At 43.7% G+C, this 17,622-nt stretch overlaps 4 protein-coding genes across 5 annotated transcripts; 1 reads left to right on the top strand and 3 right to left on the bottom strand.

Moving 5' to 3' along the window:
- On the top strand, window positions 71–4,584 carry LOC8079566 (NEDD8 ultimate buster 1). The gene is made up of 11 exons (XM_002447165.2): window positions 71–596; window positions 1,184–1,309; window positions 1,391–1,487; window positions 1,620–1,655; window positions 1,740–1,927; window positions 2,279–2,381; window positions 2,527–2,708; window positions 2,798–2,875; window positions 3,633–3,735; window positions 3,818–3,854; window positions 3,956–4,584. The coding sequence occupies exons 1-11, from the start codon at window positions 253–255 to the stop codon at window positions 4,420–4,422; spliced, it is 1,761 nt and encodes a 586-aa protein (XP_002447210.1). The 5' UTR covers window positions 71–252; the 3' UTR covers window positions 4,423–4,584.
- Window positions 4,750–5,770, bottom strand: LOC8068474 (14 kDa proline-rich protein DC2.15). The gene has a single exon (XM_002448584.2). The coding sequence runs from the start codon at window positions 5,711–5,713 to the stop codon at window positions 5,060–5,062; it is 654 nt and encodes a 217-aa protein (XP_002448629.1). The 5' UTR covers window positions 5,714–5,770; the 3' UTR covers window positions 4,750–5,059.
- On the bottom strand, window positions 7,198–7,950 carry LOC8079567 (pEARLI1-like lipid transfer protein 1). Its single transcript, XM_002448585.2, has one exon. It carries the CDS (start codon window positions 7,886–7,888, stop codon window positions 7,502–7,504), a length of 387 nt encoding a protein of 128 aa, XP_002448630.1. The 5' UTR covers window positions 7,889–7,950; the 3' UTR covers window positions 7,198–7,501.
- LOC8079568 (haloalkane dehalogenase 2) lies at window positions 8,947–13,642 on the bottom strand. Of its 2 annotated transcripts, XM_021464031.1 has the most exons (11): window positions 13,164–13,634; window positions 12,985–13,060; window positions 12,452–12,537; window positions 11,877–11,970; window positions 11,734–11,810; window positions 11,519–11,646; window positions 10,667–10,738; window positions 10,395–10,465; window positions 10,000–10,075; window positions 9,564–9,707; window positions 8,947–9,408 (listed from the first exon to the last, which is right to left on the bottom strand). In XM_021464031.1, exons 1-11 carry the CDS (start codon window positions 13,509–13,511, stop codon window positions 9,369–9,371), a joined length of 1,212 nt encoding a protein of 403 aa, XP_021319706.1. In that variant the 5' UTR covers window positions 13,512–13,634; the 3' UTR covers window positions 8,947–9,368. The 2 variants fall into 2 exon arrangements, 1 of the variants encoding a protein (XP_021319706.1); XR_002454434.1 differs by lacking the exons at window positions 8,947–9,408; window positions 9,564–9,707 and having other exon boundaries at window positions 10,057–10,075; window positions 10,552–10,738; window positions 13,164–13,642.

Consider the following 17,622-nt stretch of genomic DNA (forward strand, 5'->3'; position numbering starts at 1 on the left):
CTAGAAAGTCAGTAACAGTAGCCAAAACGAACTCTGAACTCGCCCGGTTTACCATGCTCCTTCGGTTCTCCTTCCTCATCTTCTTCCTGCCCAAGTTATCTTTCCCGAACACTCTGTTTACTCTCCTGATAAGAAGGCTCGCCGGACCCAAAGTCCCGAACACTCTGTTTACAAAAAACCACGGAAAAACCATCGACGCACCCAAGTCCCCAACAGTCGAGTCAAGCCTCAACTCCAACTCCGATCATCCCGATGGCGTCAGAAGAGGTCCCCGCGCCGGCGGCGGATCGAATTCGGGTGGTCGGCAAGTGGGCCGGCGCCCTGGAGGTGGACCTGGGCGCCTGGACGGTGCCGATGCTTCGGGCGGAGGTGGCGCGGCGGGTTGGGGACGGCGTGGGGCCTGAGTGCGTCGGCCTCATCTTCGGCGGCCGCGTGCTCAAGGATGAACCCCCCGCCTCGCTGCGGGAGGCCGGACTTAAGGCCAACGCCAAGGTGCTCTCCTCCCTTACCTCCCCCGATCGCGCCAAAGAAATCGCCGCCGAGGCCGCCAAGGCCAAGGCTGAGGAGGAGCACGCTGCAAGGCTTGTCAGGCTGTGGTAACGATCAGAACTCTTAGGGTTCTTTGTTTTCTTTTTGGGATTGTTATTAGGTACTTAGGTTTCCGTTCCCTTTGTCTGGTGCTGAAATTACAGTCTTGCACTTTGGCATTGTGAAATTAAGAACTCGATTGATGCGTTTACTGCTCTAATTACGTAGTTGTAACGGCAAAACCGAACAGATTCCAAGTTGTTCCTAGCTGGTATTCAATGCAGTAGTAAGAAATTGTTAATTCAGTCTTGATGTACAAAAATTGGGAAGAACCATATAATCTGGAAAAAGATGCAACATAATTCATAATATGGAAAATTAAAAGTTGAGAAGAACCATATAATCTGGAAAAGATCTAATGGAGATCATAGTGCATATACTTCATATTATGGAATTCAGTACTTTGATCAACTACTAGACGGGGCAGATAGGGCTCATACTGAACCTGAAAGAAGGCTGATAGTTTGTTTGATTAAATTGTATACCTTGGAACCACATGTAATGTAACCAGGATTGGCCTTGAAGTATCATCGAACTCACTAGGAACTCACAAAGTTGTTTCATTGGATGACCACTGAATACGACGATTTTGTAGGGAAGCTGCAAAAGCATTGTCTCAAAGGCACACGGATGGCTCCTACCTTGCGGAAGAAGACTACAACTTAGATCTTGAGGATCAAAGTGGCCAGAAAGTGATGTTTGGATCTGTAGATGATAAAAAGTAATGGACTGAATCTTCTATTTATGATGATGCCTCATGATGTTTTACTATTTAACACCATCATCATCAATCTTCCCTTAGGGCTTTGACGATGGCTCTAATGCTTCACCAAAAAGCTAAAACTCAGATGAAGAGGCAAATGTATAAGGAAGCCCTAGATGTGTTAACAATGGCTGAGGTACACTGCCGTTTTGTGTCCTACCATGCTTCCCATCTAGCTTATGTGACTGTAGTGTAATCGTACCACTGCAAGAAACGTGCATAGGTTTCTAACTGATATGGATTGACAATTTCTTTGTTTCCATAACAGGAAGCTTTCTCCCTTTGTGACCCAAAGCTTATTGAGGTAACTTGAATATTCGAGAATGTTCCCACTTGTATCAATAACCTGCTGAAAGTTTTACTTACACTTGGTGTACATGTTCTGCAGAAAGTTGATAATGTGCCAATGCTTCAACTAGATATAGTATGGTGTTATTTTGTGCTTCGTGATGTATCATGCTTAGAGGTCGCCGGGACTCGCCTAGAAAAAGCACGGTTAGGTTTTGAACGTTCTCATGGGAAAGATTCCACTCGCTTCAGAATACTCCAGGCTGGCCGGCAAGCTGATCTTGCTATGTGAGACCCTTACTTTTTTTTTGCCTCTGTATTATATTTCTTTTTACTGAATGTGTTCATTTTCAATCAAAATTCTGAATTGCTACTTAGACACAAATGTGTGGGAACATTTATGGAAAAAGGTTTCTGTCTGTGTGAGTGGAAGGTCCCAGCATCTCTTCTTTAAAAGGGTAAAAAGACCAGTAGAGGGAAGGAGCTATAGAAATATAGATATATGCTTTTCTAAGAAACTAACTGGGAGTTTACAGCTTCTTGTTGTCTTGGTTCTTTATGGGTACTTTCCTTTTGTAGCATTCTACAGTTCACTTGTGTTGACACCTAGCATACATGTTTTCCTTTGTTGTGTAATAGTTATGTAAGGCTGGAGCTTTTGGAAGGAGTGGTGGCATACCATAATGGTCATGTTGAAAAGGCGCGTGGATGTCTCACTTCTGCCCATGCTAAATACCTGCAGGTACATTCTGTAGAAAGATGTTTTATTTTCTTCTTATAGCATATTACTTCCGCAGAAAGATGTTTTATTTTCTTCTTATAGCATCTTTTCATGTTCAGCAAATCAGTCTCACCCTTAAATTTTGTTAAATGGATATGAACTTTAGCTTCAAGTACCAGAGGAAGCTATATCGATGTTAATGGATATGGGCTATGAACCACGATCTGCAAAAAGAGCATTGAAGATGACTGGCTATGATATTCAATCATCAGTTGAACTCTTATGTGAGGAGCGTGAAAAGAAATTTCGTAGAAGAGAGGAGGACCGAGTTAGACAACGAGAGATTCTGTGAGCTCCTCATCATGAAGTCTACCCCTCCCCCCCTCTTTCTTTATCTTTTTTTAGCTGAGTAATGAACTTTCTTGGTGTTATCCCAGAGAACAAATGGCATATGGTAAAACTCCAATGAACAAGGCAGTTGACATGCAGAAGCTGAAAGGCTTGACTGCTATCGGGTAAGAATGTTGGTCTTTTCATATTACTCTCAAGAGTTGTTTTTAATTTTATTTCCATGTGCTGTAGTTCTAGTAAACTGCCAGTTGGATTGGGGCCTAAACCTGGAAAAACAGGATGTATAATGGTTAAACATGACCCTGATTCAGCTAGTAAATCTGACATAATAAAATAAAAGTGCTTGAAAAGGCCACCAGAATGCTTGACAAACCCTGACACCCACCCAAAACAATGTCAGCTCTTCAATCATATTTTGTATGGGCTTAATTTTATTCAACATTTGGTTGATTACAAACATTGAGTCAAATTGAAGTAGTAGTTGTTATTGTTACTGAGGAATGTTATTGACCAAATGTTTGTGATGAAAGGTAGTGATATTTTATTTTATTGGCACATAGCTAGTGTTGGCTAAGGACCTTAAACAGCTATTGTTGTTTCTTTTGCCAAAAGGGTCTGCAACATTACCTTATAGCTAATGTTGGCTAGTTACCTTAGAATAGCTATGTGGTTTATGTTTCATCTGATCTAGTGAAAGATGTTGTAGACCAACCTTATAGAAGACTATAAGTGTTTAAATAGTTATAGAACGCCTATATGGTTGCCATGGACCTTCTAGAAATTGAGTACTTGTATGTCAGATACAAAGGTAGAACACATTTCAGTTGTTTGTGCATGGTGATACCCCTAATTTTACATAGCCGTTGATTTGTACTACCTGTACTTCCTGTTTATTACTGACTGGTTGTTTCAATCTTGAAGATTTGAGAAGTATCTTGCTGCAGAAGCACTGCGCATAAATGAAAATGATGCTGACAAAGCGTTAGACCTTTTGACAAATCCTGAACAAAACTGCATCCTACAAGTATGCCTTCTCTGCATCCTCTTTGTTTTTTTACTCTTAACAAGCTATTCCACAGTTGCTAAAACATTATGTTTAATTGCAGAGTAAAATTCAGGCAAAGAGAAGCCGGGCATCTCGTGGTATGTATGGGTCAACACAGATCTCTTCAAAATTGTGTGGCCTCAAACCAATTGGAGTAATGAAATTTCACTCCCTTTTCTGTTCTCTTCTTTCTTGCCAGGGTTTAGTGCAGGATCATCGAGCTCCAGGGCAGCTGTTGCCAGGGCTGCTCCAGCAATCAACAACTCTCAGACTTCTGTCAATGATGTACCACATCCTGCTGATGGAGATGCTCCACCACATCCTGCAGATGGAGGAGCACCACATCCTGCGGATGGAGGAGATGCTCCTCCACATGCTGCAGATGGAGATGCCCCTCCACATGCTGCAGACGGAGATGCCCCTCCGATGAACAATGAAGAAACTGCAAACCAAGATGAAATTATGATTGATGAAGTAGCTGCCGATGATGAAAACGAAGGCGCAAACTCTCATCCAGTTCCAGCCAGGGATGCGTCGATGGAAAGTGAGCTTGCCAATGAACTGACGGGGGATGCCTTGGATGACTACGATATTGATGTCAGTAACGAAGGACAGGCTATTGCAGAGTACTTGAGCCTACTGGAGGCTGCTCCTAGTAGTTCTTAGTATGTCACCAAAGATCTACAGTGCTCGATAGGTATCTACAGCTTTAGAAGGAGAAACACAGGTGGTCTCAAATGGGGAGTTCGACTTAGTACGGTCGATTTGTACATAAATAATGCTACCCTTATGGATTAATTATATATGATGCTTAGAAATCTCTTAACATTGTGTCGATTGTCGAAGTAGTCTCTTGAATACAGAGTTACGTGGGCGCTCTGACATGTTTGCTTGATATATGAAAGTTCAGAAGCACATAGCTTGTAGCGTGTTCTGAAATGAATCATCAGGCGAGTATGCTTCTGACATGTTCCCAGTTTCTGGAGATTTGAATAAAATGATGATGACAATGCGCCTTAATTTAGCACTCCAAACAATAATCGAATCCGAAAAAAAAATAGTTTGATACAAGATCACACAAAGGTACAAGTGACGTTTGAGGAGACACTAGATGCATATACAGTCATGCAACAAGAACAGCAAATGAAATGAAATAAAGAAGAATGCACTAGCTGAACAGCCCGGAGGCGAGCGGCTTCCACCCAAATCCGTCGACGAGCCTTTCAAACTTTGCATTTGGGAAGGCAAAAGGAGACGTTGCTGTGCACGCGTGATGGATGGAAATGGAAGGGAATGGACTCGTTTAAGTGCATTTGTAGCCTGGCGGGACGGCGCAGCCGCAGTTGACGAGCACCTCCAGCGCGATGGGCACGTAGACGGAGATGTCCAGCACCTTGGCCTTGATGGCGGTGCACAGGCACGCCGCCGCGGAGAGCCCGGCGATGCCCTTCACGAGTGGGCAGCACTTGACGTTGGCGTCGCCGATGTGCACCTCGTTCCCGAGAACGTCCACGCACGCGCCCAGCTTCAGCGCGTCGATGGGGCACTTGTCCGAGGACGGTGTCGGCGTCGGCGTCGGCGTCGGGGGAGACGGAGGCGGCGGGCACGCCTTCCGGTGTCCCTTCTTCGTCGGGCTTCCTCCGATGATCGGAATGGGCGGGAGGCTGACCGGCGGCAGCCCGCTGACAGGGGGTAAGGTGACGGGCGGGACGGGGAGCTTCGGGATGGGGACCGACGGTATACTGACAGGCGGCAGGGGCACCGACGGTATGCTGACAGGCGGCAAGGGGACTGACGGTATGCTGATAGGGGGCAGGGGGACGCCGGTCGAGGGTGGCGAGCCGGACTCGCACGAGTGGCACTCCGGCTCCGCCTTCTCCCACGCGAGAGCGAGCGGGGACGAGGAGAGCGCGAGCATGGCGAGCACCAGCAGCGCGGAGAGCTTGGTGGACTCCATTGCTGCTAGCTGCTGCTGCTGCTGCTGCTAGGTGCTCGATCGTACGTACTGTGTGTGGCGGGAGGCGTCATCGGAGCTCGCCGTTTTTATAGGCGGGCGGGCGCTGGCGGCATGGGGCCGGGGCATTATTGCGCGCGCCGGGCATTGGTGCGTTGGCAATTGCGGCATGCAGCGGCAGGCAACAGCTCACGTGGAGAGCCAGTGGGATTGGCAGTGCTGGACTGGACGCCTTGGCTCGTTGCCATGGCGCCAAAGCAAGCTCAGCGGCGTGTGACACTCGCTTGGTCGCGTCCGAGGGCATGATTGAAACGTACTGCTCACCGCGTCGTCCCCTTCCGCGTTGCGCTGCTCTGTGCCTCTCTGTTCGTAACGCTGGCGGTGCACGATTCTGCGTATATCGGTGCTCGTCGTTTGCCCACGGCGCGGCTACATGTTTCACGAAGGGCAAGTTGGCAAACCCAACCCAGATAGATTCTTGAAAGCTTGGTTCAGAACACATAAGAGAGGACGGTGAAACTTCGTTCATTACTGTCAGCAGTCTCATCATTTGTTTAACTATATGCTTTCATTGATCGGAATTAATCATCTCGCCGGCCAATGTCTAATGGGATTGAATTTGAATGGGCAATATGCAGGGAACTTTGTTCGATCTGTTGGATACTTCTTTTTTTTTCAGAGAGTTAAACAAAAGGGCTTGATCAGATCAGTACGACATTTTTACAGTACTCTTCTTCTTAACACTCCCTCCTCTTGTTAATTCACGTTTTTCATAAGGATTTGGTCAGAAATTTCAGGCTTTGACTGCCAAGAACTTTTCAATGTTCAAAAGCATTAAAGCATACAATGTGTAAACTTATATATATATCTACTTTCACAATCTAACGACGATAGAATGCCTAAAGGGAAAGTGGTATAGCAAAACAAATGTAATTTTTTTTGGCGATTTATAATAAAAAAAATACTGATCAAAACTGCACATAAAAAAAAGCCTAAAAGAGATAATAAAAGGTAAAACACATGTCAAATTATCTTTAACACGACTGGAGCTACTATGTCCGGATGCACGTATGCATGCATGCCTGTAGTCCACGGAACCATTATTCTAGCTGAACTCGATTGCCAAGCTCATGCATGCAGTCTAGCTAGCTAGTCCTCGTTTGCTTGTAGTTGCATCGGTGGAACCAGATCTGGGCATCTGGCCAGAGCAATCACGAAAACTTTCCATGCATAGATGGTAGATCTCGGTCGGGTAACTGTTCCCTGATGCCTGCATTATATCATACCATACGTTGTTGATCATAACATGCTAAAACCAGCAGGAAAGTAGCCCCCCTCCTGAGTCCTGATCCTGACCCTGACAAGCTCTACGAGCAACCCGTCTGCTGCATGTCATGTGAGGACGGCGTGGCTTTACTGATCAAATAGACTGAATCCGGGCCAGTTGAGCGATGGGACATTTTGCCTACTTTCTGACGATCAGATCCCCAAAATGATTCAAATTAAGCATTTTACTGTACATTTTACAGCAAGCTAGCCATAGACACGGCCTTGTTTTAGAACAAACAAATTTACAGTCATCCTTGCTATTCATTACTGTAGGCAACACTTCAACAAGGCCAAGGGCAAAACGATGATGCAAATGTTACAGTAAAATCAAATAACATTTGGGGCCGGGGGTTCCACAATGACACTACGACAGCAATGCAAGTGCACTAGTACAGGGACACATATGACGCATGCATATGCATACACTGGTGGCCAGGCCATCAGCCATCAGAGCTCTGAAAATCAGAGACACTTGAACCCGTTGGGCAGCTCCGTCTTGCAGGCGCTGGCCAAGACGCCGACGCCGACGTCCCACTCCGTGGGGATGCCGAGCACTGTCTCCTTGACGGTGGTGCAGAAGCAGGCGGCCGCCTCGGCCGCCGCGAGCCCCTGCACGACGTCGCAGCACTTGCTCCCGAGCTGCGCGCCGGCCTGCAGGCCCGCGGCGCCGAGCACGCCGACGCAGGCCCCGAACTTGACCGCGTCCCAGGGGCAGCTCAGCTTCCAGTGCAGCACCTTGCGCGACGCCGCCGTCGTCGGCAGCGCCGGCGACGACGACGCTGCAGAGACTGAGAGGAGGAGGAGGAACGCGAGGGTGGCGGCCGCGGTGGCTTGTCGGCGGGCGGCCATTAATATTCCTAGCTAGCTTTGCTCGCTCGGCGTTCAATACGTGCCGCGCGAACGTAGACGTCGGATGGCCTGACGAGCGTGACGCATTTCGTGCTCTTTTTATAACCTTGCGGAGCACGCACGTACGTACGTACGTAGACTCTGCACGCAGCAACATGCCGAGAAAAAAATGTTTGGCGCGACGATCCGTTAACGTTACCAGTAGATCGATCTGTAATTTGTGGCACTGTGCAGTGAATCAAGTAGAATATGATGTGTGTTTTAGTTGAAGTACACGACATGATGGGTCTCTGATACGGCGATGCATGCATGTGGCATGTCGTCCTCATGCGTAAGACGATGGGCAGTGCAGAGACGGTGACACCACGGCCGGGACGGACGATTGTGAATTTGCACAATCCCGGTGGGCGGTGGTCCACGGCCGGCTGCGTCGCCGGCCGCGCGCGCACCGGACAAGGCCGCGCCTGGTGGTGGCGAGAGCTAGCTCATGTGAGGAAGGAGTGGCTTCATCGATGCGGCGAAGCAAGGACAGTGTAACGATGGCGAAACTTGCTGCGAGTGGTGACACAGGTGCCAGCCTGAGCTTAGCTATCTCGAAGTTGCAGGTTACTCAAGTCGCTTCGGCGTCCCATCAGCCATTAGTTAGTTAGGCCTTGTTTAGTTCACTCCGAAATCCAAAAAGTTTTCAAGATTCCTCGTCACATTGAATCTTGCGGCATATGTATTAAGCATTAAATATAGACGAAAATAAAAATTAATTACACAGTTTGTCTATAAATCGTAAGACGAATCTTTTAATCATACTGAGTTTATGATTGAACAATATTTGTCAAATAAAAACGAAAGTGCTACAGTAGCGAAATTCAAAATTTTTTCGAAACTAAACAAGGCCTTACTGCTGCTTAACCGCACTGGTTCTTTTTCCCTACAGGCGTGGACGACCTTTCATTGTGTTGAGTAGCGTCTCTTCATCACGTTGAGTCCAAACTGAAAACGTCCCTGATATATCTTCTCAAAGACGTTTGTTATAAAGGCCTCGTCTCTAATATGTGCATATCAGAGACAAAAAAAAAACATGTTATCCATCTCTAATGTGAGCTAACATGTCACTGATATTGTCCAGATCACAAATCATATAGACATTTGTTTTTCCCCTCGCTAATATACATCTTGACCTGCCACTAATATACATCATAGTGAATACAACAATTCATCATTCTCAAAAAAAAAAAATACAACAATTCATCGCTGCCCAGCTCTCGGTTGGGTTTACGAAACCTTTGTACCGTGGGTGGAGGTGGAACGGCGGCGAGGGCATCGACATATACCTAATGGGCTTCCCAACATCACGCTCACGCGCCACCAAAAGCAATCCAAGGCACAATGAAATTAGACAGTAGGACGTCATGAAGCCACGACAATCAGCGTGCATCTTTGCATGTTCCCTGGAGGATTATGGTACAACGATCTTTGTCCATGTTTACAGGAAGTATATCAGCGCCTTCACAACCTTCTCTGGCCTGCAGATGATGTCAGATACGATGTCAGATACGTCAAGGATGTACAGAGTCTAAAGGTTAGTGGATGTACACAGAAACATATAGTAGTTTATAATTCGTGAAACTGTTAGTAAACGTGAACTGGCTGAACCCCTCAAGCTTCTGAAAACAATTACCAGTCCTCTTGTGGCATATGACCAGCTCCTTCTATCGCCTCTAGTTTTACAACGCTGGGATTAGCTTTCTTGAATTCCTCAGCTATCGACAACGGTAAGTACTTGTCAGATATTCCCCATGCAAGCAGTATTGGTTTTTCCCAACTGCAACAAGATGATCAGTTTCTATATCAGAACAGGAATACATTGCCACGGGTCCACATGACTAGTATATATCGACTGCTTTATTCAGAATGAACTTTCTAATGCTCCTGAGCGCTACTACTTTTTTTTTTTTTTTGAAACGGCCGGCAGGAGCTCTGCCCGGCATATATTAATAGAGAAGTAGAGCGCTACTACTTTTGCACATAATAAATCATAGTCAGCCTATCTTAACTACACAAGATGCTCTTCTGCATATAGAATATGGATGCTTTGTTCTTTGGATATACTTTACCCATTGGACGAAAATCCGGCCGAAATTCTACTCTGTACATCTTGGAAATCGATCTTCCTGGCAGTTTCAAGCAAAGCTAAAAGAAAAGGACATACAAGGACCAAGTCAAATTGCAAGACAATTGTAGAAATTTTACAGCATCGTAAAAACTAGAAACACTGCAAATGGATTACTATTTATTCAGAAAACACTATTTTCACATAACATATACAAAGCAACCTAATCTAGATTTGCAAGATGATGTTCATTCATGGCAATGCATGGAGCCAAGTGAAAAACTAATTATTTCAGATATTCTAGGAGAAGTTCCTTTGATGATTGGGTCAGTATACCAAACTGAATGACAGAGGACTATATATGAAGTGCTGGAACTAAACCTGGGAGTATGGACTAACCAAATCCAGGAGCACCACTGGATAGATATGGTAACCTGTATACATCAGCCTTTTCCAATTTCAGCATATATCTGCCAAACAAATGCAAGACAAATGGAACATTTTAAGCCACTGTGCAAAATGAATAGTATAAAATGAAACATTTGACAGGACTGACATATTATTGCTTCATATGAATAATGGACAGACTTGATTCTTCTTTCATGGAAGATGCACTACAGCAAGAAGAAAAGGGGTATAATGAACAGTGTTTCCGCGACAAAGATACATACGCGCTACCTGCTTCAATGAAACGCTCAGCCAAAACAGCATTTTGACAAGTAAATTCACCAAGGAGTGGCCACCTGCATTGAAAGATTCCATCAATTTATATATAAATAGAATGTTGAATGTATAAATGAAAGACAAACATCAACATAACACATATAAGTGGAGAAATGATGACTAGAATCAGGGTCATGATACTCCATCCATCTGTACTCAAGTCAAAACTATACAGGCAAAGACTAACACATTACACCATGGACTAAATAAATAAGATAATCGACCTCGACTTCAAGAAAGTTTTATAGAGTAGCATACTGTAACCATAAACATTGAAATTTGACAACAAAATGGAAGAGCGCAAATGCATATTTTAGTCAAACATACATGCAAAAGTTCATATGATTATATGCCTATTAATATCACCAACCCACAAGTTTTGAACTCATGTCGACTTGTGGTGCGAAATGAAAGGTTTAGTGAGCTGCTGATTTAACCCATTATATGGTTTAGCTCATGTGGTGCGCTCATTTGCTAGGGTGTATTTTTTTTTGGCACTAGTCCTAGTGCTGATGTGGTGTGCTCATTGTTAGTGTGTAGTCATATAGGGTGTGATAGGTTTGCTTGCACTAGGTCCTATGCAGGAAAACCCAAACGAGTATATAGTGTGTTAGGGTTGATTGCCCTGCTGCACATGCAAGCTGTGTTTGGTAAGATTGTGTTTGGTTACTTAATTTTATTGTAAGTGGAATTTTCATGTGCTAGTAGAGGTTGGGTGGGTGAGGAGATTCCATTTTTCATGTACTAGCTAATTAATGCCTACTAATAGTAAGGAGCCAAGATAAGAAGAAATAACTGACTTTAGCTGCTGAAACAATCCAGGGACTGGAGAAGAAACTGTAAGTGGACTGTTAAGGATTGCTAACTTAAGGACTTTGCTTGAGTTATTCAGTGCCCATGTCAGCCCATAAGAACCAACAAGAAAGCCCTGCAATGAAAAGAAAGAAAGAAAATGCTACATGTGAAGTGAAGATTTTTACAGACCTTGATTTTCATGAAAGTTACACATTTGTACCTGGACAACTAAGAAGAAGGGCTCGGTGATATTTAGAGTACCAAGAAGATCATCAAATGCCTTGTGGAATTCGTCCTCTACAAATGGTACAATATAGATGTGTCTTTAGCAAATTCCTTTAGTTTAATACACATTTTCCTGACCTTTAAAGTCGAATCCATATCCAGGCTGTGGCATTTCACTGAACCCAAATCCGATCCAGTCAGGTGCATAGCAGTGGTAGCCAGCATCTGCCATCTTTTAATTTCAAAAGATACTTAGGGGATGGGATAATTGATTGAAACAAAAGATGCAATGTGATTAATAATAATGTTGTAGTGAACATGAGAGTTCGTAGGTTTTTATAGAACTTGATAACTGCAATGTTCAGAAACAAATACCATATTTTGTCGTTGTTTTTTTTTTGTTTCAGTAGTGCATGAAAGTGCACCCATATTTTTTTGCATAAAGAAAACACAAAATACATGTTCGTCTATAGGTCCAAACTACTCAAATTTAAAAGGAGATAGTCTAAATAGACCAACCACATCAAATTTTCTCTCATATGACAATGGAAAGTTACTTAAGCATATATATATTTTGCTAAATAAAAAGTTGCATAAAAACTGTCAGACTCAGCACCCTATTCACTGTTGAGTAAATATAATGCCTAGTACCAACGACTGATCATCACATAGATTGTATTTATTCCAATGATATACGGGTTCAGTGAAGCAACCTGAGCCATAACCACGCGGTAACTAAATGACTGAGCAGGAGCACCATGAAGGAACACAATAGTCCCACGTCGAGCATCAGGTGACCCTACAATATATCAACAAGTCCATGCATGTGACCAACGATTGCACGAGCCTGAGTTTTATTTATCCAGGGGTTAATTATAATTATACATGAGAGTTGTGGTTGCAGCCCTTTGGCTCATTTCATTCACCAGTAAAACTAGTGGATGAAATGAAGTGATACAACACACTAACAGATTAAAAAATGCTCTGTTTTCACTTCTCTTGCAGAAGCTTGAAAGAAGAAAAGGGGTTATATGACATTGGACACCAATAAGTATTTGGACTCCTTATATGTCCTCAACAATCTAGTATAATCTTGCATGTAACATGCAATCGTGAGTGTAATACAGTGCGGCTTTGCTGGCTGGGCAGGTGGGCACCATATATCAATGTGTATCCAAATGTTTTACTGGAATGTTCTTCCTAGCGGTCCAACAACGAACGGAAAGATGAACAGATAGTACAGTACCTGTTTCTCTGACGAACCATCGAAACTCTCCTGCTCTGACATACGAACCGTACTCCCTGCCCTTGTCTTCGATCCTCTGGACGCAACAATTCGAGTCAGTACAACCCATATACTGTCTCTGTAATCAGAAGACGAACGAAGCAGACAAGGAGACGAAGCGAGGCAGCATGAGGCATTACGTAGAGCATCTGGCCGACATTGCCGTCCTCGGCGGGAACCGCTGGCAGCTGGATGGCGCTGCGGCTGGAGGGGTTGTCCGTCACGAACCCGAACGGATTGAACGCCGGGGCGTCGTCTTCTCCCTTCTCCCCCTCCGCCGTGCCGCTCCCGTTGTCCTTACTGCCCGCCGCGACCATCGCGTGCCCGTGTCTCGGCCCGCCTCCGCACCGCAGCCTGCTCCGGCCCACGGCAGCACTGAAGAAGGCGCCGCCACCGCCGCCGCTCCTGGAAGAAGCGGCGGGGATGGAAGGGAGGAGGAAGGGCGCGGTGGTGGAGGCGGCACTCGCGCAGGGGCAGCAGCGAGACATGGCGGGCGGGCGGCGGCGGCGGCCGGTGTGTGTCCCTGCGATGGTGGTGCAGTGCAGCGCACTTGTGCTCCGATGGCTCTCGGTCTCAGGTGGGGTGGGCGGTTCCCGGCGAATGAATTGTGGCCCCGAAGGAAGCGAGGTGATCGGTTGGACCGGTTGGCGTCCAGCCGCGTGGCCCGTGGATTGGCGTGGGGCCGCCAGTTCCTCTCAGTTCGTTGGTCGTGTGGATGTGCGTCTGCGTCTGTTTATTTTTTCTTTGAAAAAAAGAGAGAGATGAATATATATTTATAGAAGAACCGAACAAGAGGTCGAGAAAATGATGATTCTGCAACAGTATATGTTTCGAACGACTACAGTAGAGTTTCATGTGTTGTCTTCAACTCTTTCAATCGTCATATTTTTGCATCCATACTCTAATTTGGGCGATCCATGTTCAATTTGATGGCTTCGGCAAGATCTATGACCAAAGATGAACTCAACTATTCAATTTTGCATTGACTTTATCCTCCGCTTGATCCAATCCATTTTTGTATCCCTTCCTTCTCAGGACAACTTGTAGTGTCAACACAAACCAATGAAAATCAAAGAGTGGCACTAAACTTTGAGTTCATGCATAGATTTCAATTTGGGCATTGGAAGTGTATACCATCAAATTGCCGATATTGAGAAATGGAAATGAGAAACAAAATAAAGTATAATTAATTGTTCTTAGCAGCATTTCACCGTGCACATGCATCCTAGCTCATGAACCGCAAGATTCAAGAATGACACCATGATACAATATGTTTTTTTTTTTGAAACTTTCGTGATACAATATTATTCTCAAGAATAAATTCCAAAACTAGCTAAGCTGTTTCGCCGATTGACATCGATTCATAAGTATTTGAGGGCAATGGTTGCGACGATGGGCATTTGGGGGCACATCTCCTGCAGTTTGCCCTACAATCGGCCCAAGAATTAAAGCAACGCTTGGGCTGAGAATTTTTTTTTATTTTTAGTCCATTTTTAAAACAAATTTCAAATTTAGACCGCTTCTTAAAAAATTTTCAAATCTAGGCCGTTTGGCCCCGCCACCATGCATGGCGGGGCAAAAACACTGCATCCCGCCATGCATGGTGGCGGGGTAGACCCTGCCACGTGGCGCTGCATGGCCGAGGTGGCTGACCTGGACCCCGTCATGATCGCTGGCGGGTTAGGGCTACCCCGCCATGGATCATGGCGGGGTACGTACCAAGCAATGCAATGCACACGAGGCAGAGAGCTGGACTTGTTTAGTTCCAAAAAATTTTGGAAAAGTCGATACTGTAGTACTTTCGTTTGTATTTGAAAAATATTATCCAATTATGGACTAACTAGGGTCAAAAGATTCGTCTCGTTAATTTCGACTAAACTGTATAATTAGTTTTTATTTTTATCTATATTTAATACTTCATACATACGTCTAAGATTCGATGTGACTGGGAATCTGAAAAATTTTGCAAATTTTTTTGGAAATTAAACAAGGCTGACAGGACATGTTTGTCCTCTCGTACGAATTGAGCACATCATGGAGTCTAGTCTAGGGTCTTGTTTAAGTTGCGAATTTTTTTTGGTTTTGGTACTGTAACATTTTCATTTTTATTTGACAAACATTGTCCAATCATAGAGTAACTAGACTCAAAAGATTCATCTCGCAATTTACTGGCAAACTGTGTAATTAGTTTTTGTTTTTATCTATATTTAATATTCCATATATGTGCTGCAAGATTTAATGTTATAAAAAATCTTGAAAAGTTTTTGAGTTTTAAGGTCATCATGTCGCTTTGGACAAAGCCTAGCTCTAGCAGCAGCCGTAGTCATCATCATGTCCATAAAGCTGCGCCCATAGTTCAGGCATTGTTTAGTTCCCAAAACTTTTTAGATTTCCCGTCACATTGAGTATAGTGGCATATACATAATACATTAAATATAGACAAAAATAAAAATTAATTATACAATTTATCTGTAAATCGCGAGATGAATCTTTTGATACTAGTTAGTTCATAATTAGATAATATTTGTCAAATAAAAACGAAAGTGCTACCGTAGCAAAATCCGAAATTTTTCCGAGTCCTGAGTGGTCAGTTCGGCCACTTTTCCCGAGTCGGTCGTGCATGTTCACGTGACCACACCACCAAGTCTTGTCAGCCTTGTTTAGTTCCAAAAAATTTTGCAAAATTTTTTAGATTTTCCGTCACATCGAATCTTTAGACATATGTATAAAGTATTAAATATAAACAAAAATAAAAACTAATTGTACAGTTTGATCGAAATTGACGAGACAAATCTTTTGACCCTAGTTAGTCCATAATTGGACAATATTTGTCAAATACAAACGAAAGTGCTACAGTACCGATTTTCCAAATTTTTTTAAACTAAACAAGATGCGGGCACGGGTAGGGTAGGACAGAGGGAGAGAAAGAGCTTTTGGTGGTGCTGGGCGTGCCCCGCCATGATCCACGGCGGGGTGCGCAAACCCGCCATCAGTCACGGTGGGGTACACGTCAGCGTACTCTGCCAGCCATGCGCCACGTCACCAGTGCACCCCGCCGCCATGCATGGCGGGGTCATGTGTATTTGCCCCGCCATGCATGGTGGCGGGGCCAAACGGCCTAGTTTTGAAATTTTTTTCGTAAACGGCCTAAATTTGAAATTTGTTTTAAAAATGGGCTAAAAATAAAAAAATATTCTGGGCTGATATGTATTGCAGCAGTAGCACGTTACACCTCTGCGTCTCTCCTCCACGCAAAATATAGTAACAACCTTACTACTGTTACTAGCACTCTCGCTCATGACGTTTGCCAAAGTATGATTTGTTTTAATAGTATAATTTCTTATTGTACTCTCAACCCGGTTGAGTGGGCGACCTCCACCTACAAATATCACAATTATACTTCAATATTTATATTAATATAACAAAAGCACAACAAGTTAGTACAGAAACATAATGATATTCTACATACAATGAGCCGAGCCTAGGAAGCACCCAAGGAGAACCAGGATCAATAACATCACCATTGCATTCATCCGGCTAGTGTCCCCCATTGATTCTTAGAGACTGAAAAGAGTAAGGTAAGGTTGAGGACGAGTTCCTCGTTGGTTTGTATGGTATATATATAGAGCAGCACGATGTATGCATCCATGTTGGCTCATTTATATTATTTTATACTTGTAAAATAAATTAGTGTATCCATTGCCAATACCGTGGCATTCTTCTTTTAGAAAAAAAACTAGTGCATACTAACGGAAGGGTTTCATTTTGGTCACTATTTAAAACATTTCAATCTAATATATAGTAGAAAAATACTCCCTTTATTTTGGTCACTATTTAAAACATTTCAATGTAATATATAGTGTATATTTAAGTATATTGATGGAATATTGATTCCGAAGAATATGAATATATTATAAGTCAAAGCGATGTTCACAAAAATTTTGTTGCAACTATTTACAATCCCAAAAAATATTTTTGAGGGTTGTCAAATTTTAGGATTCACAATTTTCAAAATGTGGATAGGGTCTATATATACTGAAGTTGTATTTCTCAATGCAATCTACAAATTATATAGTTGACACATTTTTTTAAAGTTGTGTAGATTTCCAAAGGTTCATTTTAAGTTCATAGATTTTATTAGAAGAAACTGGAACAACTTAAATTAGATTCTATGTAAGAATAATCAAGAATACCATCCAAACGTCCTTTTATAGTTTTAGATTGCTCAAGAATCGAACGGGCGAAAGAACGAGCTTACCCAGTTGCAATGGCATTCTGTGGTTTAGGTACCTTAGAGCATCTCCAGTAGTCTCCAAATAAACTGATATTAGGGTAGCCCAATATTACTTTTTGGGTGGATTACAGGCATAATATTTTTGTAGTTCCTAATATCTCATTCTCAATATGTGATTTTGGCCTATTTTGCAGATTCAGCCTGCTTTGGCCCTATCATACTGAATTCAGCTTGCTTTGGCCCAATCACGAATTTATGTCTATCCCACATGCTTCGGCCCTACCTCTACTCGTGTGTCCTCCATGGCTTAGCCAGTTAGCCCTGGGCGTGGCCTGCCGAGCCCAGAGACAGAACAACGGCACGGC

Source organism: Sorghum bicolor, chromosome 6 (assembly GCF_000003195.3).
Source record: "Sorghum bicolor cultivar BTx623 chromosome 6, Sorghum_bicolor_NCBIv3, whole genome shotgun sequence".
Classification (NCBI taxonomy): Eukaryota; Viridiplantae; Streptophyta; class Magnoliopsida; order Poales; family Poaceae; genus Sorghum; species Sorghum bicolor.

Coding starts and splice junctions, on each gene's coding strand:
- LOC8079568 (XM_021464031.1), bottom strand. CDS start 13,511: ATGTCTCGCTGCTGCCCCTGCGCGAGTGCCGCCTCCACCACCGCGCCC. Junction 13,061..13,163: donor ATGTCGGCCAGATGCTCTAC/GTAATGCCTCAT, acceptor TGTTGCGTCCAG/AGGATCGAAGACAAGGGCAG. Junction 12,538..12,984: donor ATGGTTCGTCAGAGAAACAG/GTACTGTACTAT, acceptor GATATATTGTAG/GGTCACCTGATGCTCGACGT.
- LOC8068474 (XM_002448584.2), bottom strand. CDS start 5,713: ATGGAGTCCACCAAGCTCTCCGCGCTGCTGGTGCTCGCCATGCTCGCG.
- LOC8079567 (XM_002448585.2), bottom strand. CDS start 7,888: ATGGCCGCCCGCCGACAAGCCACCGCGGCCGCCACCCTCGCGTTCCTC.
- LOC8079566 (XM_002447165.2), top strand. CDS start 253: ATGGCGTCAGAAGAGGTCCCCGCGCCGGCGGCGGATCGAATTCGGGTG. Junction 1,310..1,390: donor GGATCTGTAGATGATAAAAA/GTAATGGACTGA, acceptor ATCTTCCCTTAG/GGCTTTGACGATGGCTCTAA. Junction 2,876..3,632: donor AAAGGCTTGACTGCTATCGG/GTAAGAATGTTG, acceptor TCAATCTTGAAG/ATTTGAGAAGTATCTTGCTG.